We start from the raw sequence: 27,970 nt of genomic DNA, 5'->3' as shown, positions 1-27,970 counted from the left end.
GCACTGCGTGGCGCCGCGGTGGGTTGTGGGAACCGGGATGGCTCCGCCCCCCTGCGGCGGGGCAGGGGGCAGCACTTCCGGCGGCGAGGCCGAGCGGCGGCAGCAGCGGCACCACCATGGGGCAGACTGACATGATGGGCACGGCCGAGGACGTGGCCGACCAGGTACCGGCCCAGTGCACCGCACCTGGCCGGGGAGCCGAGCTCCCGCAGCGCGGCGGGGCGGGCTGGGGGCCGAGCTCCAGGCTTAGTCCCGGCTCCAGGGAGGCCTCCCTCGGCCCGCCCGGACCCTCAGCTTTTACGATTCGGGCCTCGACCCGTCTCTCCCCCCGGGGCCGCAGACAGTGTCGTCTCTGTCTGTCTCTGTCTCCGGCCCAGATCCATGGCTCCCCGTCAATGGGCTCCAGACAGCTCGCACCAGACCCCCCTGGCTCTCCCCGGCCTTAGCTCCTCAATCCCCCGTCAACATTCCCCGCTGACTGTGCCGATACCACGGTGTCTCCTCTCTCTCTCCTGCCCAGGGCTGGCCCCCCTCTTGCCCCGCCGAGCGATCTCCCCTCCCTCCCTCCCCGCTGGCCACATCACTGTCCACCACTTACGCAGGAGTCTCAACCGCACCTCGTCCGACAGCCCGTTAATATAGATTCCATTAACGCCGATTATAAATCACCAATAATTCATTATAATTGTAAAACTGTAAAGGAAAAGCTTAATTATATTTATATTGTTCAATAGTCCGCGGTAACAGCGAAGACGCGGATTTGTTAAACCTTTGATTTGGAGTGTAAATTCTAATGGTAATTTGTATTTATCTACATTCCTGTTGTACAATGGAAATCCCAATACAAACGTATCCTTGTAACTGCATCGGCAAATCAATGTATAGTCGCACAAGTAAAGGGAGGTAACGGAAAACAATAATCTTGTTTGGAGCAACATTCGCGGCCACACATTACACAATACATAAATTATACAAGACTGAAGGAAAAAGACTACAAGACAAAACATTAGTGCAAATATAATTAAAAAACAAGTCCGCAGTAATGCAAGAGATGCTCCTAATTTGTGTAGGAAGGAACGGCAGATGTTTGTTTGTGTTGTCTGCGGTAATCCCACAAAGATCACTAATTGTTGTCATTTGTGAGCAGAGCACCAAGGCACATTCCTTGTATATGCATACTTGGCCAATAAACTTATTTATTCATTCAAAAGTTGGAGTAACTCAACGGGTCAGACAGCATCTCTGGCAGAAAGGAATAGGTGACGTTTTGGGTCGAGACCCTTCAGTCTGAAGAAAGGTGCTCCTTATTTGTTCCGTTGCTGATGTAGGATTAGGGTTATGTAGGCTGGTTAAAAAAAAATCTTTTAGTTGTAGGAAAATAAGTATTCCTGAACTTGGTGGTGTGAGATTTCTTCAGGTTCTGTAGCACCTGCCGATGGTAGTAGTGAGAGGCGGCAATGCCCGGATGAAATTTGATACATTTTTGAAACAGCGTGTCATAGATGCTATCAGTGGTGGGAACGGCTGTGTCTATTATGGACCAGGGATTCCCATGCTGTGGAATTGCAGTCCCACGTAGGATAATTTCTTCTGTAGAACTTGGGTAACATAACTTTCTTTAAATTAGTTTGAAACTAACAATGTGATGCGCTTCTTTTTTGATTACATTTATGTGCCTGGCCCAGGGCAGGTCACCTGTGTTCTTCACAGCCAAGCATTTGAGCTACTAATTCTGTCCAATGCCAACCCACCATGCATATTGGCACATGGTCTCCCATCTACCCCATCCTGAAGTCAGCGATTAGTTTATCCACGGTTTTATTGAAGTGGACCAAGAGGTGGTTGTTCCTGCCTGAGTGGTGCTGTAGCTCTAGTTTATATATTTGTACCAAATGTTGTTTTGTCTTATTGTAACAGTAATAACTCAGACTGGTTCAAATTATGGTGAGTTAACCCAACGTGTCAGGTCATTGGAGTCACAAATATCAGGAGAAAGTAGCTGCAAATTGGGGGAAATCTGAAATAAAAACAGTCAACATCTACGACGAGAGAAAGAAAGTTAAAAGTTTCAGGTCAATCACATTATTGAAATGCGTTCGAAAGTTTAAGCCCATAAATGGTATTTGTGAACTCAGACTGACTGTCAATTACTGTCAATTACTTTTTTGCAACCCTGTCCTTTGGAACAACTGACACATCTTTACAAAGCACCCACAAAACTGCAACACCGCAACACCGCAAAGTATTTTTCTCCCAGTGCTATACAGATAAGGTGTAAGAAAGGCAATGGTTAGCTTGTAGTTGGCAAGTCTCAGAAGGCATATGTAATAATCGGGTAATCTAGTTTCATTGAGATTGATTGAAGGATAAATATTGGCTCACTACATGATAGGAAAAATGTTCCTGTTGATGTGAGAAAATTTGCGCTTTAGAATTGTTTACATTTACTAAGTGGGCAAGTGGAATTTTGAAGGAAAGAGAACATCTTTCATCAAAATTTCATCAAAATTGCACACAGGGTGTCCAACTGCTTTCACTTAGAGCGCAAACAGCTTTGGTTAAAGACTTGTCGAGTTAAGATTAAAACATTTTGCAGTGGTTTGTACTAACTTCTGCTCTGGCATGCTAGTACTGTCCAGAAGAAACAAATGTAAATAAATTCTGCTTTGTTTTTGCTTTGTTTTTCTGTCTCAGCAAAATGGCATCTTCGAATTTGGGTTAGTGTTTTCTTTAATGATATCTTTGCTGCCATCAGACACAATGAGAGAAGTAGAAGGTGCATATACAGAGTCTTTTAACCAGGGTAGGTCGATCAAGATCCAGAAGACCTGGGTTAAGGTGAGAGGGGGAAGATTTAATAGGAACCCGAGGAGCTTTTTCACACAAAGGGTGGAGAGTCTATGGCATAAGCTGTCAGGGAGGTAGTTGAGCCAGGTACTATAACAGTATTTCAAAGACACTTGGGCATGCATAGGAAAGGTTCAGAGGTATGTGGGCAAATAGGACCAGCTTAGATGGGGCATGTTGGTAGGCATGAGTTGGGCCAATGAGCCTGTTTCTGAAACATTATTATGTTCTCCAACAATGCTGCTTGACCTGCTGAATTAGTTCAGCATTTTGTATCTTTTGTAAACCAGCATCTACAGTTCTTTTGGCATGAAGCACTTTGTGATAAAAAAGATTGTGGAAGATGATAAAATTGCAAATTGTTGCTCGCGCTACAGCTCATCGTGCTGAATTAAATCAAGCAATGAGCTGCAGAAGCACCGTAACCCAGAGCATTGCCTTTCCATTTCCCTCCACAGATGCTGCCTGACCCACTGAGTTCCCCCAGCACTGAGTTTTGCTCAAGATTCCAGCATCTGCTGTTCCTTGTGTCTCTACTTAGCTTTAAATATTTGCCAATGTCTTGGTCCTGTTTTAATTCCCAGTGTTTACACTGCTGTCGCCTTCCAGTGATGTAGGTAGTGGGGTCTAAAATTAGTGGATAGAAGAGATGAATTCACCTCCATGGCAGGTTGAGTGCTGGGTTCCAAACACTGATTGCAGAAATTGGAATACATCAAGCATAAGTATAACCATTTAACCCCAAAGACGGCGTGTTGACTACTACACATGGCTTCATATGTGTGTGGAGGCACGAGAGACTGCAGTTGCTGGAATCAAAAAATATCACCTGCTAGAAGATTTTGGGCAGGCCAGGCAGCATCTGTGGAGGGAAAAGTACAGATAACGTTTCCAATCAGGATAGATGTAAAATGCTGGAGTAACTCAGCGGGACAGGCAGCATCTCTGGAGAGAAGGAATGGGGTGGCGTTTCGGGTCGAGACCTTCCTTCAGACTGAGAGTCAGGGGAAAGGGAAACGAGATATAGAGAGATTTAGAACAAAGAAATTAAAGATGTGTTAAAAAAGTAACCATGATCAAAGAAACTGTCCGTTGTTAGCTTGCTTCTTCATACAATAAATTGTGGTACGAGAAACGGGAGAGTTGATCGGCGACAAGTAGCAGAATGGGATAATAATTTCTAATTTTACATGCCAGCATAGACTCAGGCCAAATGGCTTCCTTCCACATTGAAGTAACAATGCAAAATGAGTTGACAGGCAGGAAAACTGGACTGGGCTGTGATCACTCCACAGGGTCAATCCTGTGTTCCTCCACTCCACTGGTCAATAGGTGAGCAGTTGTCATTCCAGGGTGAGATACAGCCCATCAGAATACTTTCAATAACGCATCAGTGGAAGTTTGAGAGAGCCCTCGTGGACATGCTGATTCTTTTCAAATGCCTAAGAAAGTGAATACATAGATGAGCTTTCTTGAATGCCACATCAGTCTGAAGGGACCATGTTAGGTTGCTGGTGGAACAGATGCCTAGAAACTTGATGACCATCTCTGTAGCAGCTCTGTGTTGAGGGCAGAGTTATGTTCACCCCCTCTCTTCCTTAGGTGAACAACTAACTATTTTTTCTTGGTTAGGGCTAGATTATTGTCCTGACACCATGACACTAGGATCTGGTTATCTTTCTTGCATTCAGTGCACCATTGTTGTAAATCCAGCCAATAACAGAGGTATCGCCAGTGATCTTATAGATCGAGTTGGCCACATTTGATCTTGACCACACAGTCATAGGTGTACAGGGCAAGAGCAGGAGACTGAACCCTCCCCCTGATGAGTGCCAATGTTTATGACCAATTCTAACTGACTGTGTCCGTCAGTCCAGGGGTCTGGTAGATGGAGGTCCCAAGGTCCAGAGGTTTGGGGATAAACTCATTTCTGATTATGGTGTTGAAGGCTGCTGTAGTCGATGAATAGCATCCTGACAATGGTGTCATTGTTGTCAAGGTGCTTCGGAGCCGAGTGCAGTGTAAGAGAGATAGTATCCTCCAGCACTATTTTTCATCTGCAAATGTCAGAGGGTCTAGATTGTTCAGGGGGATTTCGTTAATGAGGGCGATTACCCGTCTTCAAAGCACTTCATTCTGGTCCATGTAAGGGCGGCTGGGCGAGGCAGTAGTCATCCAGCCTTCATTTTCCTGGGGGCTGGAATGATAGAGATTTCCGTGAAGCAGATGGGGACAGTAGACTGTTGGAAGTGATGGGTTGAAGATGTTAAATACTGTAGCCGGAATATTGGCTCAGATTTCAGACCCCGTCCAAGGACTCATCCGTGCCAGTTGCTTTCAAGGTTTACCCTGGTAAAAGCAAATCTGCCTTCTTTGCCACCAAGACGAATGGGACAGAGCCAGTGGGGAAAGCACCTCAGTCGAGCTTTGTTTGTTGGTTCAACTAAGTTGTAAAAGGTATTAAACTCATCTTGTAGAGACACGTCATTGCCAAAGACGGTCCCTGAATTGTTGAGTGTGCACTGATATTCCTGCCACTGTTACCTGGCATCCGGCTTGTTTTGCAGGTCTTGCCATCCCTGTTGATCTTGCAGAGACCATACTTATCTTTGAGCGAGTGGGATCATCCTTCTTGATCTGCTTTTTAGCAGAGACTGAATCTCCCTGTCCATTGAAGGTTTCTGGTTAGAATAGACCCGCATTGTCTTTGCCAATGAGTTTCTTGATGAAACCAGTGACGACTGAGGTGTACTCATTCAGGTGGATGAAGTGATCTTGAACATGTTCCAGTCCACTGGCTCAGGGCAGTCCTGAAGTAGACCATTCCCCTCCACAGACCACTGTGATATTTTTCTTTTTTGTGGCACTTCGAGTTTGCCTCCGACTCTGGCAGATGGTCAAACTGGCCATAATAGCAGGCGAGGGATGGAGCGATGGGCATACTTACTGGTGTAGCAGTCGTCAAACATATCAGTGGGGCTGGACACAGCTTTGCTGATGGTGTTTGAGGAATCCGTTCCTGAAGTTAGTTTGAATAGAAATCACTGATAGGAATCAACAGGGCATCACAGTTTGCTGTTGAGAGAGTCGACACATAAACATAGCACAAAAAGTAAGGACATTTGTGTTTGGTAGATTATTTCTTTGTTGTAACAATGCTTCTTGGCAATAAATCTTATACCGTTGGAAAGCCTGTTTATTTCCCTTTTAAATGGTGCCACATTTGTAAGGAACATGCATTTGTGGGATGAGCAGCAGAGCTGAGTATATGGGTTGCGCCCCTGAAAAATTTGCCAAATCTTCTCTGCCAATGCCAAACAGCTTATTCTGCTGTTGCTATTGACTCTTGTTTTGAGCTTCTGGTACCCCCAGGTGCTGACAATCAGGTGCCTAATTGGCACCTGATTGGCAGCATCTGTGAGCATGGGCCCTGCTACAGTGGTCAGTAGGTGTCTGCTCCAAGAATCGGCATGCCACGTTTGACTGATCTGGATAGGGCCCGTGCGATAGGGCAACTTCAAGCTGGTGTTCAGCAAAACCAAGTTGCGGCATTATTTGGAGTGAGCCCTAGTACCATCTCCAAAGTGAAGGCCAAGTTCCATATAACGGGGGATGTCAGAGACAGGCCGCGAAGTGGGCGTCCCAAGAAGACGACACCCGAAGAAGACCGTTTCCTCACCCTGTCAGCACTTAGGAACCGTAGGCTGTCTTCTACAGATTTGCAGTCAAGGTTTGCAGGACGATATGGCCGACGGCTCTCTGCCCAGACAATTCGGAACAGACTGCACGCAGCCGATCTCCGGTCTCATAGGGCTGCCAGGAGGCCTGCCATGACTGCCCTTCACCGTCAGGCCCGTTTGCGCTGGTGTCGGCAACACGTGCACTGGAACCTGAACATGTGGAGGAACGTTATGTTCAGCGATGAGTCCAGATTCTGCCTACGGCAGTTGGATCATTGGGTCAAAGTGTGGAGAAGACGCGGAGAACGCTATGCTGATTGCTGCACCGATAGAGTAACATCTTTTGGTGGAGGCAGTGTGATGGTGTGGAGCGGCATCTCCCTCACTGGAAAAACGAGGCTTGTCATCATTGGAGGCAATCTCAATGCAGAGAGATATCGAGATGAGATTCTGCAACCAGTGGCAATCCCATATCTCCACAGTCTGGGACCGAACTCTATCCTCCAAGATGACAATGCTCGCCCCCACAGAGCAGGGTTTCTCAGAGACTACCTCCAGAATTTGGGAGTGGAGAGGATGGAATGGCCTGCCAGCAGTCCTGACCTCAACCCCATTGAACACTTGTGGGATCAGCTTGGGCGTGCTGTTCGTGCCAGAGTGACCAACACAACCACGTTGGCTGACTTGCGACAAATGCTGGTTGAAGAATGGGATGCCATCCCACAACAGTGTGTGACCAGGCTGGTGACCAGCATGAGGAGGAGGTGCCAGGCTGTTGTGGCTGTGTATGGTTCTTCCACACGCTACTGAGGCTCCTGTTTATTAAATGAATAAATTGTTAAATTGCCAATATGTCTTGTTTCTTCAGACTTCAATCATCCAATCCACCAAACAACACCGAACAAGAGTCAATGGCAGAATAAGCTGTTTGGCATTGGCAGAGAAGATTTGGCAGATTTTTCATGGGTGCAACCCACATACTCAGCTCTGCTGCTCATCCCACAAATGCATGTTCCTTACAAATGTGGCACCATTTAAAAGGGAAATAAACAGGCTTTCCAACGGTATAAGATTTATTGCCAAGAAGCATTGTTACAACAAAGAAATAATCTACCAAACACAAATTTCCTTACTTTTTGTGCTATGTTTAGATCTGTCCTGTATAGCACCTGAGGTACGATAACATTGTGGTTTGTATGAATGTTCACAAGTCTGTCAGATTATAACACTGGGGTATTTGGCTTGCTGGGCACTGACGCTGTTGCATTAAAGTTGCAAGTTTAATTAGACTTGATCAAATTCCTATTTTTTCCAGTTCCTGCGGGTGACCAAACAGTACCTGCCGCATCTTGCCCGATTGTGTCTAATAAGTACTTTTCTGGAGGATGGAATTCGCATGTGGTTTCAGTGGAACGACCAGCGGGATTACATCGAGGTGACCTGGAGTTGTGGCTACTTCCTGGCCACTTGTTTTGTGCTGATTAATCTATTTGGGCAATTAGGTGAGTGGTAAACAACTCCCCTAGAGATCATGAATGCACTGATTTTAATTTTGATCTATTTATTTCTTTGTTTTCCATTCCCCAGGAGGATGCATCCTGATATTAAGTAGAAATTTTGTACAATACGCCTGCTTTGGACTGTTTGGAATTATAGCATTACAGGTAAGCAATTGAAGTGGTGAATGCTGTTAAAGTTGGTTTGCATCAGAGACTTGTAGTGAACATGTGATTCCGTGGTCCCCTTATTACACTCTCCAGTTTTCTGGGAATAAAGTGTATTTTGATGTTTCGGTATTCTCCACCACCACACTGCCATCATAATACAGCAGTGACGCAGATGGTGGAGCTGCTGCCTCATGTCCAGAGACTTTGGATGCTGTCTGCGTGGATTTTATACGTTCTCCCTGTGACCACGTGGGTTCCCCCCGGCTGTTTTTGTTTCCTCCCACATCCCAAACACGAGCGACCACTGTAAGTTGGCCCTCGTGTATACGGCATGGATGGGAAAGTGGAACAAAGCACAATAGACAATAGAAAATAGGTGCAGGAGAAGGCCATTCGGCCCTTCAAGCCAGCACCGCCATTCAATGTGATCATGGCTGATCATTCTCAATCGGTACCCCGTTCCTGCCTTCTCCCCATACCCCCTGACTCCGCTATCCTTAAGAGCTCTATCTAGCTCTCTCTTGAATGTATTCAGAGAATTGGCCTCCACTGCCCTCTGAGGCAGAGAATTCCACGGATTCACAACTCTCTGACTAAAAACGTTTTTCCTCATCTCTGTTCTAAATGGCCTACCCCTTATTCTTAAACTGTGGCCCCTGGTTCTGGACTCCCCCAACATTGGGAACATGTTTCCTGCCTCTAACGTGTCCAACCCCTTAATAATTTTATACGTTTCGATAAGATCCCCTCTCATCCTTCCCCTCTCATCCTCACAACTAATGTGAATGGGTGATCGTTGGTCAATGTGGCCTCGGTGGCTTAAGGACTTGTTCCACGCTGTATCTTTCAGTCAATCAATCAATAATGGTGCGACGAGGGACAGTAAAAGCTACTCTATCATTGGGACTGACCTCAGAGAGCTGTGGAAATATCAGTTTGGCATCTTCCTCTATTTCACTGTGGTGCTTGTGAGGCAGGATTGGACTTTGTTCTGCTATCCTCACAATAGACTGATGTGTCCTAAATAATAGATTTTCCTCACTGGAAATAAATCTCGAATTTTGACATTTGCTCCATACTGTGCATTTCGACTTCATTCCTCCTGTTTTATTTATATTTACAAGACTCTTCCTTTTCTCAACTGTAAGGCATAATTTGGCTTTTGCATTGCAATGCCACGCTTGCATACTTGTTGTTAAAGCCACTGTGAACTCTGTTGTGAGGGAGTGATGCATGTGTGTTTGGTGTAGGGGACGAGAACAGGGAACGGGATAGGGAGGAATTTTTTTTCCCCTCAGTTGGAATCTGAATCATGCTGCATGAGGAAGGTAATGGGAAGGACATTTCTCAGCATCCAGACAAGTACTTTGATCGGCATGGTACCGAAGGTTATAGACCTAACGCAGGTAAATCACATTAGTATAGATGGGTGCAACAGTGATTCCCACCCTCTGTCACCCAGTGAGGCAAAGCTCCTTTCACTGGCTGTACTTTGTCTCTCTGTCCTTTGTGGGAGCAGGATGTCAGCTCGGGTTGGTGGACACTAACTGCTCTGTTTCTTTGATTCCAGACAATCGCCTACAGCATTTTATGGGATCTGAAGTTCCTGATGAGGTAAGTCTCTTGCCAATGCTAGTGTGCTCATCCCATACCCTGTACCATTTGATCTGTCTGTATTCCTGTGATACTGCAACTTTCTCAGGGCAATATTGGACTTTGCCTCAGGAATTATTGTGCTACTTTGCTGAGAACTCTATTCTGTATCTTTCCCCTTCACTCTACCTATTGTACGTTAATTTGCTTAATTGTATTAATGTATAGTATTAATTGATTTGAAGGGATAGCATGCAAAATGAAGCTTTTCACTGTACCTCACTCAGTACACGTGACAATAATAAACCAAATTTGGGCGGCCATGGTGGCGCAGCGGTAGAGTTGCTGCCTTGCAGCGCTTGCAGCGCCGGAGACTCGGATTCGATCCCGACTACGGGCGCTGTCTGTACGGAGTTTGTACGTTCTCCCCGTGACCGCATGGATTTTCTCTGAGATCTTCGATTTCCTCCCACACTCCAAAGACGTACAGATATGTAGGTTAATTGGCTTGGTGCATGTGTAAATTGTCCCTAGTGTGTGTAGGATAGTGTTGGTGTGCGGGGATTGCTTGTCGGTGCGGACTTGGTGGGCCGAAAGGCCTGTTTCCACGCTGCATCTCTAAACTAAACTAAATCTAAGGTTGGACAGTAAATGCTGACATCCCGAGAGTGTATAAACCCTTGGAATAAGCACCTTGTTGCTATCAGGGGTGTACATGCACATTCATACCTTTGAAATGTTAATACTCGTATGCCAATGTCCTAATGTGTATTAATTACATGATCCTCTCTCTCCTCTGTCCAGGAACCTTGCACTTGGGGGTGGCTTGCTCCTCTTGCTTGCTGAGTCCCGGTCAGAAGGTAAAAGCATGTTCGCTGGTGTCCCAACAATCAAGGAGAGTTCCCCCAAACAGTACATGCAGCTTGGGGGCCGGGTGCTGCTCATCCTGATGTTCATGACCTTGCTGCACTTCAACTCAAGTTTCTTCTCGGTAAGTCTGGAGACTAGGACAACATGTGTAGCGAATGTATTAATAACAAAAACTCATGACTTAAAATCAATTTGGAAATAAAGCAAAGTCTTGGAGTTCCAGAGCAGTTTAGTTTAGAGATACAGTATTAGAAACAAGCGAGTCCACTCCGACCGTCGATCACCCATTCGCTCTAGCTCTATGTTTATCCACTTGCACGCCAACTCCCCACACACGAGGGACGATTTTACGGAGGCTGATTAACCGACAAACCCATATGTCTTTGAGATGCGGGAGGAAACCGGAGAACACCGGGCGGCACGGTGGCGCAGCGGTAGAGTTGCTGCCTTACAGTGAATGCAGCGCCGGAGACTCGGGTTCCATCCTGATTACGGGTGCTGTACTGTACGGAGTTTGTACGTTCTCCCCGTGACCTGCGTAGGTTTTCTCCAAGATCTTCGGTTTCCTCCCACACTCCAAAGATGTACAGGTTTGTAGGTTGATTGGCTGGGCAAATGTTTTAAAAAAATTGTCCCTAGTGGGTGTGGGATAGTGTTAATGTGCAGGGATCGCTGGGTGACGCGGACCCGGTGGGCCGAAGGGCCTGTTTCTGCGCTGTATCTCTAAATCTCTCTAAATCTAAACTGGGAGGAAATCCATGCAGACACGGAAAACGTGCAAACTCCACACGGACAGCACCCGAGGTCAGGATCAAATCTGGGTCTTTGGCATTGAGGCAGCAGCTCTACCAGCAGCACCACTGTGTCTAATAATAAAGTGACCTGTACATCAAAAACCGTTTTCCTTCTGGGATTCTCTCCCTTCTTTGCACTGTCCAAGCTGTCATATTTTAATATTTTATTACTTTCAAAAGGACTGTTGTAGAAGATTATTAGATCTGGCATCTATCTCAATAACATTTTGAATTTTTCATGCCTTTAAAGCAGTAAAATATCCCACGGGGTATAATGACAACATTTGGCATCAGATCACACAACCATGAAAAAACTAGACAAGGTGAACAAGAGGGACTTATTTCCCTATTTTCTTTAGCAGGGAGTTCATTAAATTTTTGACAAAAGGTTTATAGTGTATTGCGGCAAAGCTGAAAATTAGGCTGCAAGTCTTAAATCATATGCGCAAATGACTTTCAGTGATTTGAAGGTATTTATTCACAAAATGCTGCAGTAACTCAGCAGGTCAGGCAGCATCTCGGGAGAGAAGGAATGGGCGACGTTTCTGGTCGAGACCCTTCTTCAGAATGATGTCAGGGGGGCGGGACAAAGGAAGGATATAGGTGGAGACAGGAAGATAGAGGGAAATCTGGGAAGGGGGAGGGGAAGAGAGGCACAGAGGAACTATCTAAAGTTGGAGAAGTCAATGTTCATACCACCGGGCTGCAAGCATTTGATGCAGTTCAGTTAGTTGCTTTAAGATAGTATTCTGGGCATCTGGGTGTGTAGTGGTGAACTTTGCCCAGTACTCAGTGAAGGTTCTTCAAGTCGTACAGCCTGGTGAACATTTACACTCCTCTGTTTGACTTCTAACTCTCTAATTTCATAGCTTTTTGGTTTTCTTTCTAATAATAAAGTGACCTGTACTCCACGACGCTGTGACCTCTACGACTTACCCCATGGCCTCGCCGATCAGAGAGATTCTCTTTGTCCTGTCCATTCCCCTCCCACTGACAACTGACACATTCTCTCCCAATTCTGACAAGGGGTCTTTGACCTGAAAGGTTAACTCTGTTTCTCTCTCCACAGATGCTACCTGATATGCTGTGTTTTCCAGCATTTTCTGTTTATATTTGAGATTCTTCACTTGTCCACTTGTGTTGTTCTGATTCAATGAGCAATGTCCGTTCATTCCTGGGGGCATTGAACCTCCTGGGTTTAATTGTTGGATCTGTGATGAGGTATTTATTTTGAACGGTTATTTATGTCCCTGATTTCCTTTTAAAGAAAAAAAAATCAGAAGCCGATCCATGAGTTGAACCATTTTGCAAGGATGTTAAGGTCCTGGTAAATCAGAGTTAGCTTGCATCCATGAAAGGGAGAGAACAAGGGGTTGGAGTCAAGAGTGATTTGGGTAGATGTAAGGTGATTGGGGAAGATTTGAGAGGAACCCCCAAGAGTGGTGGGAGTTTAGATCCCGTCTGAAAGGGTGGTGGAGGCAGAAACCTTCATAGATTAACTCGCCCACATTGAGCCCAGATGATCACCTAGTGCTAAATTACACAGCTACAGGTGGAGAGCCAGGAATTGGGATTAATCTAAATAGTTATTTTCTCAACACGGACCTGAAGGACCGTATACCTGTTCCGGTGTCCTTTCCCGATGTGATAACGCAGATAGGGCTAGCAACAGTGGGCGGATTTCTTTGTTGAGCTCGATACAAAAGAGGGTTTATGTTTATTCGTTCTAGGAGCAGAATAAGGCCATTCGGCCTATCAAGTCTACTCCGCAATTCAATCATGGCTGACCCATCTTTCCCTCTCGACTCCATACCCCTGCCCTTGCAAATAAATTATTATGTTGCGGAGACTAAAAATAAAGGTCTTAATTGGGGAAAAAAGGAAAAATGGACCACGCCAAGCCTTGATGTCAGGGAATTGTGCAGCGTTTGGCCCATGGTGCCCATTCAATCAACTGCACTTCCCATCAGTTCTGTGGTTCTGCAATTTTTTAATGATTTAATACCCTTTTTAAGTTCTTGAATCTGGCTCGCCATCCTTACAAGCAACACAACATCCTTCTACTTTTATTAAATCTGTAAACTCCCTCCTGTAACTTCTGGTTATTTTGTCAATTACCTTAAATTTTCTTGTCCTGGATTGTACATACAATTCTGCAAATATAATTCTAGAGAGATGCCTGCTAAAAGACCCAACAGCTTCAAAGTTTCCCAGACCATCAAACATCCATTTGCACTAATCGTGCAGTGATCCTAATTTTGTTATTGTTCCCACTTCTATCTACGGACTACACGCAATTTACAGTGGCCTTTTAACCAACCAGCTCGCATGTCTTTAGGATGTTGGAGGAGATTGGAATAGCTGGACGAAGCCCATGCGAACACAGGGAGAACGTGCGAACTCCACACAAACAGCACCTAGTTCTATGAGCTACGCCGCTGTGGAGCAACTAAAAGAGCCACAGTTCTATGATATAGTCCCTTTGTGGCTGAATAGCCTGCTGGCCCATGCTACTAGCTTGAAAGACTAAAACAGTGGTACTTACTGAACAATTCTAGTCAGAATCTGCATAACAGGGCTCAAAAAGAGTTATAATCGACATTAAAAATGATTGTTCCATTCAGTCTTGCAATATGTTTGACTTTGATTCTTTCCACGCAGATCATCCAGAATGTGGTGGGAACAGGATTGATTGTCCTGGTGGCGATTGGCTTCAAAACCAAACTGGCGGCTCTGACCCTGGTCATCTGGCTTTTCAGCCTCAACCTCTACTTCAATGCGTTTTGGACTGTCCCCACTTACAAGCCCATGCACGACTTCCTCAAGTATGACTTCTTCCAGAGCATGTCTGTGATCGGGGGGCTGCTCCTCGTGGTGGCCTTGGGCCCCGGTGGTGTGTCTATGGATGAGAAGAAGAAAGAGTGGTGATCAGTGTCAGGCCTCCAAAGCTGCAGCCCTTTCCCCTCCTTCCCCCTGCTCACCCATCCCTTTCTTCCTTCTCTCCTCTCTCCCAATTTCCTCAGTGAATGCCATTTTGTACTGGTTGTGTGATTTTTGCCCAGATTTCAGTGCATTTACATATTTGGGGTGTATATATATATATATATATTGCTCCACCTTCTCATTTTGGTGACATCGCAGAATTGGGGTTTAATTTTCAATTTCACCTGTCAAATATAAATTGAAATCCCACAACCAAAAATATTTAGAGTTCACACCTTGTGGCTGTAAAAACGTGCGAGGCCCTTTTTTATTAAAAACAATTCAAGTAAAGCTACAATTTTGCCGCGAGATTGAGCTCCCTTTATATACAGTATTCACGTCTTGAGAGGAACTAAGAGAAGGCATTGGAATCGTTTCCTGTTTGCTTATTCTCTAAGGTTGCAATCTGTGGCTGTCGAGCTGACAAGCCATTTAATTGCTGCAAATTACATTTCAGTATAATGGTTAAATTCTCAAAAACGGTGGCAACAACAGCTCTTAATGTAAAAGAACACTATAGGCTGCATCAACTCTTGCCTCCCTCCCCAGCAACTTTTGTACACACGGTGATAGTTTAGGATTGGGAGATCAGGTGGAAAGTTGATGCATCCGTATGCTTTGAGATTTTTATGTACCCTTCACACTAATATTGCCAACCAATGCTTTTCACCCCCCCCTCTCCACCCCATCCTCTCCACCCCACCCTCTCCACCCCATCCTCTCATTCCCCAGAGCAGAGGTAGGTGGTTTACGAGTCAAGCTTTTTACAAAATGTGGGTTACCTAATTCAACCCGTCCTCTTGCAAAAGGATTGTAAGTGAGCAATGCTCGGCTGCCCGATGATTGGCATGTAGAGGAGCCAAGCCTTTTGGGAAGGTTGACAGTTACCTGGCTTGGGTCAAGAGAAGTAATTGGAGCTGAGGAGAATTAGAGGCCCCCAGTGCCTGGGGTTGTGAAAGGAGAAATATAAAGCAGGATTCTTGCCACTATCTGGTGGTCTATGCCAAAAAGCTTACGTGCGGAGTGCAGCTCAGTTCTGTTGTACTTGCGTCTATACACGCACTGGATTGGACTTGATCGTGATATTTCAGTCCATCTTCCTTTGCTGAAAATCCTGCTGTCACACATGGAAAATGGCTCCCTTGTTTGATGCCCTGTGCCCACAAGCCTGCATTCTAACAATAGAGCACTCCCTTCCAAAGAAGGATGAAGCCAAATTACACCAGCCGCCATCATATATAAGTGTTTGGATTTGCGTGAGGAAACATGACAGTGACTGGGATCCTGAATTTCTAAATGAAGACTGATCATGTTAATGATATTTTACCTTTACTGCCCCCGTTGTCAATCCACTGTGTGTGTGTGTCTCAGATGAATATGTGGGACACACACACTGAATTCCAAAGTGTAAATCTTGGTCTCGCTCTCCAAGATGCTACTGTTTAACTAGTTTCACCACTTCCCTCAGCTGTCCTGATTATTTGTGATCCACAGAAAACCAGTAAGAGAATCCAACTGCCAAGTGGTGCTGGTTAAAAAGTTGGTTTCCATTTTTTAAAGTACTACAATATATCCTTGTGCAGTTGCCCTAAGTTGCTGATCACTGTAACTGCTGCAGGAAGGTGTTTATTGAACATAGTCTTTGAGTGGGATCGGGGTTAGGCTTGGATACAATGCCTTCTGCATTCAACTAGCCACCTGGCACGCATTGTTCACGCTCGCACCTGACAAGTTGTTAACCAGCAGCTTTGGGATTGGAAATCCTTGACAAATTTCAAGGCGCTGGGAGAGAGGTGTTATTTATATAACGCAGCAATAAAGATGGACTCATGCTCTGAAAACACTGTGGAGTAACCTGTCAGTATTAGTCAATGTGCCTGACTGGGTGGGGGGAAGAGGAGAAACTGCATTCAGCTGGAAAACTGTTCACGCAGGTCTGTGTTTTTTTTTTTTGACACACATCAAGTATGAGTTCCTGGAAGAGCTAAATGTGCTCTCCTGTCTTAACCCACTGCTCCTGCCCCAAGGGCAACCAGACTTGCAAAAGGTCAGGAACCTTTGTTACCTTCAGAAATTGTGTTGATGAGTTTTAGTTGTTGAAATAAAAGCTTTGATTCCGTTCCCCACCCTTCCACATTGTTGACGTGTGCAATTCTTTATTTCAATTTAGCAAGTTCTACAGAACTGAATGTGCAGAATTAATAGGGGAATTCTATCATTCATAAACATTTAGTGGAAACAAGTGCCCGCTGTTTTACCAAGGAAAGACACAAAATGCTGGAGTAACTCAACAGGTCGGGCAGCATCTCTGGCCAACATGGGTGGTGACATTTCGGTTCAGGTCCCGACCTGAAATGTTACCTATTCATGTTCTCCAGGGATTATGCCTAACCCATTAAGTTACTCCAGCATTTTGTGTCTTTCATTCATAAACATTATTTGATAACACCTCCCATTCCCAACCAGCAGAACAAGAGCAGTAATCAGATGAGTTTTCCTCTCATTTTCCCAAACTGGAGCACAAGCTGGCTGTTCCTGCCTTTGTTATTGTGCTCATACACAGAAGGGTATTATTTTCATTGTCCATCCTTCTTTTAGCCTCTAAGGTGCAGCTCACTGCCTTTACACGGACATAGTCAACAGATTCATTCCCTTCAGAATATTTAAGTTTAATTATGTGAACCCGTGTCTTTCATTGTCACTTATACCAAATTATTTCCTTTATTGGCTAAAGTTAAATCCCACAACTGCTGTAGTTTAATTTGAACCAAAGCTCTGGCTCAATGTTCAGACTTCTGGATGACTAGCCCAATAACATAGTGACCTGTGTCAAGGTCCCAGTGAGTTTGGACACTTTCAAAACAGGTGGAATTATGTGAAGACAAGAAACTGCATATGCTGGCTTACAAAAAAAAAAAGTGCTGGAGTGATTCATTTGGTCATGCAGCATCTCTGGGGAACATGGTTTCTGGTCAGGACCTTTTAACATTTTTCACAGCTGCTCAAAGACCATATTGGGGGAAAAAAACACTCAGCTTATTGCATTTACCATATCAATTTTACTTTCTATACAAAAAGTGTACAATTATCCGCATGCATTCTCTGTGGCAGGCAGCAGACGTGTAGAAAATGTAGAGTTCCATTCTCCAGCTTTTTTCTAAAACTTAATGCCATTGTTAGATTTTCCAGTATGTTGTTTCTTCAATTTTTTTTTAATAAAAGGATTTTGCTTTGCCTGCAAAAAAGGGTGAGAAAGAGTGGTGAGAAAGAGAGGCTATCATAAGACTGCCTGACTATACAGCACATGAACATGCCCTTCAGCCCCACAATGTCAGTGCTAAACATGATGCCAAGACCATCTCTGATCTACCTGCCCATAATCCATATTAAGCCCATGCCGACCATAACACACCCCGTCACACCAGTTATATTTTATCCCACTTTTGCCACCCTACAAACCTGTACCTTATTGTAATGTGGAAATTAATCAGGACACCTGGAGGAAACCCATGCAGTCAGTGAAAACATGCAAACTCCACACAGGTAGCACTTGAGGTCAGGATTGAACTTGGGTCTCTGGTGCGGTGAGGCAGCAGTTCTGACAGCTATGCCACCCAATAATTAAGTGATAATTGTTACTGCAAAACAAAAAGTCACAGGAGGCTAATCAGCTCCTCAGCCAGCTTTGCCAAGCAGATCATTCTTTTTCTTCACCCAGCCCCCATTAAAAAGTCAACTTGCTCTTGAAAGTTAGATTCCTCAAATGCCATTATTGTTGATAGCAGTTCAAAATGTCACTATAATTTTGTGTGCTAACATGGTTCCTTATTTTCTTTCCAAGTGTTAATTTTAGTTGATGATCTGGACTTTCTCAGGGGAAACTAGGTCTTTGTACTCTTAGTTCTTGGTCATAAATAGAATCATACAGCACGAAAACAGGCCCTTCGGCCCAACTTGTCCAAGATGCCCCATCTACACTCTTCCCACCTGCTTCACTTAGTTTGGCCCATGGCTAGAAGGCTTCCTTCACGCAAGTTAAGAATGAATTAACACTTCTCGCCTGAAAGCACTGTTTCTCACTAGCATTTATTCACAAAATGCTGGAGTAACTCAGCAGGTCAGGCAGCATCTCGGGAGAGAAGGAATGGGTGACGTTTCGGGTCGAGACCCTTCTTCAGTCTGAGGCAGCAGTCTGAAGAAGGGTCTCGACCCGAAATGTCACCCATTCCTTCTCCCGAGATGCTGCCTGACCTGCTGAGTTACTCCAGCATTTTGTGAATAAATCGATTTGTACCAGCATCTGCAGTTATTTTCTTATACTACTTGTTTCTCACTAGCACGTTAAATAGAAAGCAAGAACAAGATTGGGGATACACCCCTCTCAAACCAAACTGCAATACTTTCTTGTACTCTCCTGTACTTTCCTTCTAAGCTCCAACTCCTGTGCTTGTGCTGTACTGTTCTAGTTGGTTCAAGAATAAAAGATGTGAAGAATGCAAAACAGCAAAGCAAAACTCTAATTAGACTGATCAGAGAGGGCAGCACAGAGACGCAACAGTAGAGCTGCTGCCTCACAGCGCCATTGATCCCGGTTCCATCCTGACTACAGTGCTGTGCAGAGTTAATACGTTCTCCCTGTGGGCTTTTTTCTCGGTGATCCGGTCTCCTCCTACATTTCAAAGATGGGCAGCCTGGTACGTTAATTAGCTGCTGGAAATTTTCCCTAGTGTACGTAGGATGCGAAAGTGGGATAACAGAACTGGTGTCCGGGTATAACAATATTTATTATAATAATAATAAAAAATTGTATTTGTCATGTGTAGGTTGGCACAGGTTCAACGGTACAATGAAACGTTTTTGACAAGACAACGGGTCACCTCAGCAGTAATATTCCAAGGATAAATAAGATTTTTTAAATGACAGTAAGGTAAAAAGACAATATTAAAAATAGGTAAAAAGACAATATTAAAAAATTTAATATTTAAAAAACACTTGAACAAGTACATGGACAGGAAAGGTTTAGAGGGATATGGGCCAAATGCAGGCAAATGGGACCAGCTTAGATGGGGCATCTTGGTTGGCATAGAGACGTTGGGCCTGCGCTGTATGGATTCACGACTTAAGGCAGAGATCACTATAGATTCTTGATCAGTACAGACGTCAGGGGCGATGGGGAGAATGGGATTGAGAGGGAAAGATAGCTCAGCCATGATTGAGTGACGGAGTGGACTTGATGGGCCGAATGACCCAATTCTGATCCTATAACCTATGGGCTCTAACCACGATCGAACAACATACTAAGGGGGCTACAACAGGCTAAAGGGGCTGAGTAGTTACCAACGGTATCACAAACTCAAGAAATTAAATAGTCCTGCTACGATCTTACTCCTGGCCAGCAGAGACGCAATGCTTACGTGTTTCCGTTTCCTTGGCACCTGTGTCACAACGTCCATCTTTTCATCGTCATTGTGCTGGTTTGGGAGTTCATTCATTTCAGCCTCTTCCCCAGGTGCCTCTTGTCTACTTAACACCTGCTCTGAAAGGCAAACTTCAACTGTTACAGTGAAGAGGGCTCACCAAGAAAGGAAAATAAAAGCACTGAAGTAACTCAGGCGGTGAGACATCTGCGGAGGGAATGGACAGACGATGTTTCGGGTCGGGACCCTTTGTCAATCTGAAGAAGGGTCCGACTGGAAACATTGCCTGCCCATGTTCTCCAGAGATGCTGCGTGACCTGCTGAGCTACTCCAGCACATTGCGTTTTTCTTGAAAACCAGCGCCTGCACTTCCTCATGTCTCGAACAGGAGGGAGCTGGACTAATGCAAGTGGAGAGACGCTTAAAAACGCGGGGTGCTGAGGGAGGAGCTGGAATTGATGACTGGCCAGGGAAATGGGGCAACTGGGATGGGGTTTACTTTGTCCGAGGCCAAAAGCTGGGGCAGTGGTTATGGAGGAACAGTGTGAGGCTAACGATTATCAGGAAGTAGCAGTACCACGCTGGAGCATGCAGGTACCCGCATGTGGATAGGACAGGTCCAGAGAAATATGGGCCAAACACGGGCAGGTGGGACCTGTGTAATTGGGTATCTTGGTCAGCATAGGCAAGTCGGGCCGAAGGGCCTGTTTCTGTACTGTTTGACTATGACTCTACCTGTTAAACTATCATTGACTTCATAACTTTACCAGTTGAACTAACTATAGTTATGTTTTATAAAAGGATTACAAAAACAAGTGTTCTCTTTACAGTGGAAGGGGATAAGGAGAGAATTTTTTTATTACAGTGACCTAATATGATCTGGAATTCACAGCCTGAAATGTCAGTGGGAAGAGATCGTGGTATTAATTAGAAGGGTTTAGTTTTGGTTTAGTTTATTATCACTAGGTACAGTTAAGAAGCTTTTAGTTGCGTGCTATGCAGTGAGGGGAAAGACGATACATGATTACAATCAAGCTGTTCAATGTCCAGATACAGGATAAAGGGAATATCGTTCAGTGCCAGATAAAGTCCGATTAAAGATTGTCCGAGGCTCTCTAATGAAATAGATGAGAGATCATGACCGCTCACTAATTGAAAAGATAAATTTGCAAGGCGATGGGAGAACAATCAGTGTAAGGGGGGTTATCTTTAGAAAAGGCCAGCAAAGTTATAATAGAGCAAACAGCCTCCTTCCCTATAACAGTGGCTCAAGGTAGCGGCTCAAGGGCGGCACGGTAGCGCAGCGGTAGAGTTGCTGCTTTACAGCGAATGCAGCGCCGGAGACTCAGGTTCGATCCTGACTACGGGTGCTGCACTGTAAGGAGTTTGTACGTTCTCCCCGTGACCTGCGTGGGTTTTCTCCGAGATCTTCGGTTTCCTCCCACACTCCAAAGACGTACAGGTATGTAGGTTAATTGGCTGGGTAAATGTAAAAATTGTCCCTAGTGGGTGTAGGATAGTGTTAATGTACGGGGATCACTGGGCGGCACGGACTTGGTGGGCCGAAAAGGCCTGTTTCCGGCTGTATATATATGATATGATAAGGCTTGATCACCAGTGGGTTCAGGATACAGGTTGCAGCCTCCAAGCAGTATGGGGCTGGGCACGTACTCACCTGGGTACAAATCGCTCAAACTATCCACCGAGCCACCACTCTCGCTCCCACTCTCATCCGACTCCCAGAACGACTTGGATTTGTAACGAGGTTTCCCATCAGATTCGCGGTTCCGTTTTTGCTTTTGGGACAGACACGCTGGGACGAAGGGGATCCCAAGAGCCACACACTCCTGATCTGGATAGAGGGTAGAGGGACACAGCACCAGATGAAGACAGGCCCCAAAGGCAAAGAGACCTTCACACAAGATGTCTCCCCAACAACAACTTTGTAGCCATGACTGAAACTCGGTTAAGGCAGGACTGGCAGCTCAATGTTCCGGGCTACAGGAGCTTCAGGAGAGACGGGGGTGAGGGAAAAAGAGGAGGGGGGGGGTTGCATTGTTGGTTAAGGAGGATGTCACGGCTGAGTTCAGAGGTGACATGAATGGTTTGTCTAGTGAGACTAGATGGGTGGAGTTGAGGAACATGAAAGTGATGATCACCTTGTCGGGAATGTACTACAGACCCCAGAATAGTCAACGGGAATTAGAAGAACAAATGTGCCGGGAGATTGCAGACAGCTGCAGGTCAAATAAGGTTGTTGTAGTAGGGGATTTTAACTTTCCCAGCGACGGAGTAACTCAGCAGGACTGGCAGCATCTCTCGATAGAAGAAATGGGTGACGTTTCGGGTCGAGAACCTTCTTCAGGCAGAATCAGGGGAGAGGGAGATACAGGGACAAGGAAATACAAGGTGTGAAAACAAGACAAAGGGGATGGAGATCAAAGAAAATGTAGAATAGATCATTGATAGCTGGGAGAAGGTAACAACGAAGCACACAGATTAAATGTAAACAAGGACTAGTCCGAGAACTGGGAAGGGGGGGGGGGGGGGATGGAGGGAGAGAGAAGGAAGGCAAGGATTACTTGAAGCTCGAGAAATGTTTTGTGTGGCAGACTCACATTTGTTCAGTGCCTTCTGATACCGTTTCCCATTCACATGTCGGAGTATGTGCTGTGGAGCCTTGTTGATGTGACGGATTGTCAGCTTACAGAACAGCTGCTGTCTGTATAAAACAAAATACAGGAAGAGTTAAAGAACACATTTGTGCTCTTTCATTCATAATCCATATGCGCAAAATGCTTATTCACAAAATGCTGGAGTAACTCAGCAGGTCAGGCAGCATCTCGGGAGAGAAGGAATGGGTGACGTTTCGGGTCTCGACGTCACCCGAAACGTCACCCATTCCTTCTCTCCCGAGATGCTGCCTGACCTGCTGAGTTACTCCAGCATTTTGTGAATAAATTTTGTGAATAAATCGATTTGTACCAGCATCTGCAGTTATTTTCTTATGCCCAAAATGCTTGACAGCCAATGAAATATTTTAAAGTCTGGACACCATTAAAGTGGCCGGGAATTTTAGCCAGCAAGGTTTTGCGATAGCAATTTATTTTTAGTTCAGTTCAGTCTGTTATTGTCACTTGTACCGAGGTGCAGTGAAAAGCTTTATTGTTGCACGCTATCCAGTCAAAGAAAAGACATTACATAATTACAATTAAGCCATCCACAGTGTATAGAATGCAAGGATAAAGATCAATTAGTACATGGAACAGTACAGCACTGGAACAGGCCCTTCAGCCCACAATGTCTGTGCCAAACACGATGTCAAGACTAACTCTCATCTGCCTGCACATGTCCCATATCCTTCCATTCCCTGCATATCCATGTGCCTATCCATAAGACTCTTAAATGCCACTATCCTATCTGCCTCCACCACCACCACCCCTGGCAGATGAATCAATTTAGATTTGATTTTGGATCCTTAACACTCAGTGTTTGAAAGACATCCTCTCTGACACAGCAATGCACTGGCAATGAAAGTCTGGATTAGTGGGACTTAAATATTGAGTGTTTGTTGGTTCACAGAGTCAATGCAGGGGGAGATTTGTTTTATCATCCACACTGTGTCTGTATTTGGGAACATTTGGTGCCGCAAGATGTTTAATTGCCCGGAACTTGCAATCAGATGTAACTCAAGAGTCTTGAACTTACGGGTTTTTTGTGCTGGGCACAATGTGTGGTTCAAACTGACTGTAGTTAAATGGTTCCTTCGTCATCAGGCGCTGATACTTCTTGCCCTTTGTGTAGGCCTGTAAATCAGCCAGTCGGCACGGCAACTCGTGCCCGGTCAGGGAGCATTTCACCTTAAGCACGCCAGAAACAAACAAGTTTACAAACCAACACAAATATATGCCAACTATTTTTTTGACTTCCATTTTTTAAACATTAACAAGCCAGGCTTGGTTAGTTCAGTTGTTCACATCATCATGATCCCTAGCTCTGGAGGTCATGGGGTTGAAGGTTGCCACTCCTGCAGGGCAATGTTATCAGAGGGAGCACGTTCAGTCCGGTACTGACAGCAGAGCAAAGGGGAACCTCTCTGGTGAGCTGAACCAACAGCTCTCTCTGATCAAGAAGCACAGGGGGTTGTGATCTGGCTGTATGCAGTTTGTATGTATGACCTTCCACCCAACACTTCTACTGAAGATCTCAGTGAGAGGACTCTAATATCGATCGCCGGCTGTGGGAGTTCGATCGCCCCGACTACAGATCGGTCGACTGCCCCGACCGTGGGAGAAGGAGAGCAGGGAAGAAGATAAAAAGTTATTGCCTTCCATTACAGTGGGCACTGGTGAACTGATTGTATTGGAAACAAACTGCAGATGCTGGTTTAAATCGAAGGTAGGCACAAAAGGCTAGAGTAACTCAACGGGTCAGACAGCATCTCTGGAGAGAAAGAATGGGTGAAGAAGGGTCTCGACCCGGAATGCTGCCTGTCCCGCTGAGTTACTCCAGCATTTTGTGTCCAATATCTACTGCATGCTTCTCAGGAACATCCTTCTCCAATGTTGCCAGGATGTTCCTTCAAGAGACTGACCTCCCTCCACAGATGCTGCCCGACCCGCTATGTCCTTCCAGCACTTTGTGTTCTACCCATTTACAGGAACCAACCCAGTCGATATCAACCTCCAATGACCGGGTGCTTCTGGTGAAAGTCCATCTCCAATGTTTACAGGAGACACGAGAGACTGACCTCCCTCCACAGACGCTGCCTGACCCGTTATGTCCTTCCAGTACTTTGTATTTGTAGGGACCAGGCCAGTAGATATCAACCTCCAACAACCGGGTGGGTGCTTCTGGTGAAAGTCCATCTCCAATGTTTACAGGAGACACAAGCCAAGTCAAGTCAATTTTATTTGTATAGCACATTTAAAAACAACCCACGTTGACCAAAGTGCTGTACATCAGTTCAGGTACTAAGAACGAACATACAATGGCACACAAACATTACAGCACATACATAAACAGTTCACAGCGCCCCCTCAGAGGGCCTCAAACACTAGGGAGTAGAAATAGGTTTTGAGCCTGGACTTAAAGGAGTCGATGGAGGGGGCAGTTCTGATGGGGAGAGGGATGCTGTTCCACAGTCTAGGAGCTGCAACCGCAAAAGCGCGGTCACCCCTGAGCTTAAGCGAGACCGAGGGATAGTGAGTAGCCCCAAGTCGGCCGACCTGAGTGACCTGGAGATAGAGTGGTGGGTTAGAAATTTTTTGATATGGGGGGGGGGGGGAAGCCCGTTTAGGGCTTTGTATGTGAATAGGAGGAGCTTGAAGTTGATTCTGTACCGTACTGGGAGCCAGTGGAGAGAGGCCAGAATCACAAGAGATTGACCTCCCTCCACAGATGCTGCCCGACCCGCTATGTCCTTCCAGCACTTTGTATTTGTAGGGACCAGGCCAGTAGATGTCAAACTCCAACGACCGGGTGGGTGCTTCTGGTGAAAGTCCATCTCCAATGTTTACAGGAGACACAAGAGACTGACCTCCCTCCACAGATGCTGCCTGACCTGTTGAGCTTCTCCAGCACTTTGTGTGCTTCGCTCTAATGTTTTTTCTCCAGGCAGGCAGGCAGCTGGAAACCGGTATCTGCAGGGACAGGGTTGTCTGCAGGAGTGGGTGTATTCACAGGGTGGGTGGGTGGGTGGGTGTATTCACAGTGTGGGTGGGTATATTCACAGTGTGGGTGGGTATATTCACAGTGTGGGTGGGTGTATTCACAGTGTGGGTGGGTGTATTCACAGTGTGGGTGGGTATATTCACAGTGTGGGTGGGTATATTCACAGTGTGGGTGGGTATATTCACAGTGTGGGTGGGTATATTCACAGTGTGGGTGGGTATATTCACAGTGTGGGTGGGTGGGTGTATTCACAGTGTGGGTGGGTGTATTCACAGTGTGGGTGGGTGGGTGTATTCACAGTGTGGGTGGGTGGGTGTATTCACAGTGTGGGTGGGTGTATTCACAGTGTGGGTGGGTGGGTGTATCCACAGTGTGGGTGGGTGGGTGTATCCACAGTGTGGGTGGGTATATTCACAGTGTGGGTGGGTGTATTCACAGTGTGGGTGGGTGGGTGTATTCACAGTGTGGGTGGGTGCATTCACAGTGTGGGTGGGTGGGTGTATTCACAGTGTGGGTGGGTGCATTCACAGTGTGGGTGGGTGGGTGTATTCACAGTGTGGGTGGGTGTATTCACAGTGTGGGTGGGTATATTCACAGTGTGGGTGGGTGCATTCACAGTGTGGGTGGGTGTATTCACAGTGTGGGTGGGTGTATTCACAGTGTGGGTGGGTGGGTGTATTCACAGTGTGGGTGGGTGTATTCACAGTGTGGGTGGGTGTATTCACAGTGTGGGTGGGTGTATTCACAGTGTGGGTGGGTGGGTGTATTCACAGTGTGGGTGGGTGTATTCACAGTGTGGGTGGGTGTATTCACAGTGTGGGTGGGTATATTCACAGTGTGGGTGGGTGCATTCACAGTGTGGGTGGGTGCATTCACAGTGTGGGTGGGTGTATTCACAGTGTGGGTGGGTGCATTCACAGTGTGGGTGGGTGGGTGTATTCACAGTGTGGGTGGGTGTATTCACAGTGTGGGTGGGTGCATTCACAGTGTGGGTGGGTGGGTGTATTCACAGTGTGGGTGGGTGTATTCACAGTGTGGGTGGGTGGGTGCATTCACAGTGTGGGTGGGTGGGTGTATTCACAGTGTGGGTGGGTACAGCTGGCACTCACCCTGTTGTTGGTGCTCGGCTGCAGGGCTGGGTGCTGCTGCAGGAAGGAGGCGATGTCCTGGGGCAGAGGAGCAGCGCTCAGACCCGGCAGCGGCTCCATAGTTGCGAGGCCGCTGCGATTAGTATCCAAACAAGGCGCTGGGTTTCCGGGTCAAACACGTGGAGCACCAGAGTTGCCGGAAATATAATTCACAATGCAATGCCTCCGGGTTGCAAAAGGCAAATCTACCCTACCAGTCTGAGAAAACAAACTGCAATTCACGTGTGAATGTTATTGCAAATCGTAAAACCTCCTGGCCCAGGCTATTCTCAAAAATCTATAATATAATATCTCTAATCAATAATCTCGAATATAATATTTCTAATCAAAAATCTCTAATATAATATCTCAAAAAATCTCTAATATAATATCTCCAATCAAAAATCTCTAATAAAAAATCTCTAATATATCTCTAATCGAAAATCTCTAATATAATATCTCCAATCAAAAATCTCTAATATAACATCTCGAATATAATATCTCTAATCAAAAATCTCTAATATAATATCTCTAATCAAAAATCTCTAATATAATATCTCTAATCAAAAATCTCTACTCAAAAATCTCTAATCAAAAATCTCTAATATAATATCTCTAATCGAAAATCTCTAATGTAATATTTCTAATTACAAATCTCTAATCGAAAATCTCTAATATAATATCTCCAATCAAAAATCTCTAATATAATATCTCCAATCAAAAATCTCTAATATAATATCTCTAATCAAAAATCTCTAATATATCTCTAATCAATAATCTCTAATATAATATCTCTAATCAAAAATCTCTAATATAATATCTCCAATCAAAAATCTCTAATATAATATTTCCAATCAAAAATCTCTAGTATAATATCTCTAATCAAAAGTCTTGAATATAATATCCCTAATATAATATCTCCAATCAAAAATCTCTAATATAACATCTCGAATATAATATCTCTAATCAAAAATCTCTAATATAATATCTCTAATCAAAAATCTCTAATATAATATCTCTAATGAAAAATCTCTAATCAAAAATCTCTAATATAATATCTCTAATCGAAAATCTCTAATGTAATATTTCTAATTACAAATCTCTAATCGAAAATCTCTAATATAATATCTCCAATCAAAAATCTCTAATATAATATCTCCAATCAAAAATCTCTAATATAATATCTCTAATCAAAAATCTCTAATATATCTCTAATCAATAATCTCTAATATAATATCTCTAATCAAAAATCTCTAATATAATATCTCCAATCAAAAATCTCTAATATAATATTTCCAATCAAAAATCTCTAGTATAATA

The 27,970-nt window shown here is 44.9% G+C and overlaps 2 protein-coding genes across 2 annotated transcripts; one reads left to right on the top strand and one right to left on the bottom strand.

Annotated features, from left to right (window-relative positions):
* Positions 1–17: 17 nt before the first annotated feature.
* surf4 (surfeit 4) lies at positions 18–16,565 on the top strand. The gene is made up of 6 exons (XM_078426444.1): positions 18–164; positions 7,843–8,029; positions 8,115–8,191; positions 9,765–9,808; positions 10,592–10,778; positions 14,113–16,565. Exons 1-6 carry the CDS (start codon positions 117–119, stop codon positions 14,377–14,379), a joined length of 810 nt encoding a protein of 269 aa, XP_078282570.1. The 5' UTR covers positions 18–116; the 3' UTR covers positions 14,380–16,565.
* Positions 16,446–26,765, bottom strand: surf2 (surfeit 2). The gene is made up of 6 exons (XM_078426445.1): positions 26,633–26,765; positions 23,559–23,710; positions 22,469–22,572; positions 21,526–21,702; positions 19,848–19,969; positions 16,446–17,668 (listed from the first exon to the last, which is right to left on the bottom strand). Exons 1-6 carry the CDS (start codon positions 26,729–26,731, stop codon positions 17,591–17,593), a joined length of 732 nt encoding a protein of 243 aa, XP_078282571.1. The 5' UTR covers positions 26,732–26,765; the 3' UTR covers positions 16,446–17,590.
* Between the last annotated feature and the right edge of the window lie 1,205 nt (positions 26,766–27,970).

This window comes from Rhinoraja longicauda, chromosome 31, assembly GCF_053455715.1.
Source record: "Rhinoraja longicauda isolate Sanriku21f chromosome 31, sRhiLon1.1, whole genome shotgun sequence".
Classification (NCBI taxonomy): Eukaryota; Metazoa; Chordata; class Chondrichthyes; order Rajiformes; family Arhynchobatidae; genus Rhinoraja; species Rhinoraja longicauda.
The sequence above is the reverse complement of the archived record's forward strand: the minus strand, read 5'-3'. Positions and strand labels throughout refer to the sequence as shown.

Excerpts from the sequence above, each read along its gene's own strand:
- surf4 (XM_078426444.1), top strand. The coding sequence starts at position 117 with ATGGGGCAGACTGACATGATGGGCACGGCCGAGGACGTGGCCGACCAG. Across the intron at positions 8,192-9,764 it reads TTGGAATTATAGCATTACAG|ACAATCGCCTACAGCATTTT; the intron begins GTAAGCAATTGA and ends CTTTGATTCCAG. Across the intron at positions 10,779-14,112 it reads TCAACTCAAGTTTCTTCTCG|ATCATCCAGAATGTGGTGGG; the intron begins GTAAGTCTGGAG and ends CTTTCCACGCAG.
- surf2 (XM_078426445.1), bottom strand. The coding sequence starts at position 26,731 with ATGGAGCCGCTGCCGGGTCTGAGCGCTGCTCCTCTGCCCCAGGACATC. Across the intron at positions 21,703-22,468 it reads TCAGAAGGCACTGAACAAAT|ATCAGGAGTGTGTGGCTCTT; the intron begins GTGAGTCTGCCA and ends CCCTCTATCCAG. Across the intron at positions 17,669-19,847 it reads TGCCAAGGAAACGGAAACAC|GCAAAGCAAAATCCTTTTAT; the intron begins GTAAGCATTGCG and ends CCTTTTTTGCAG.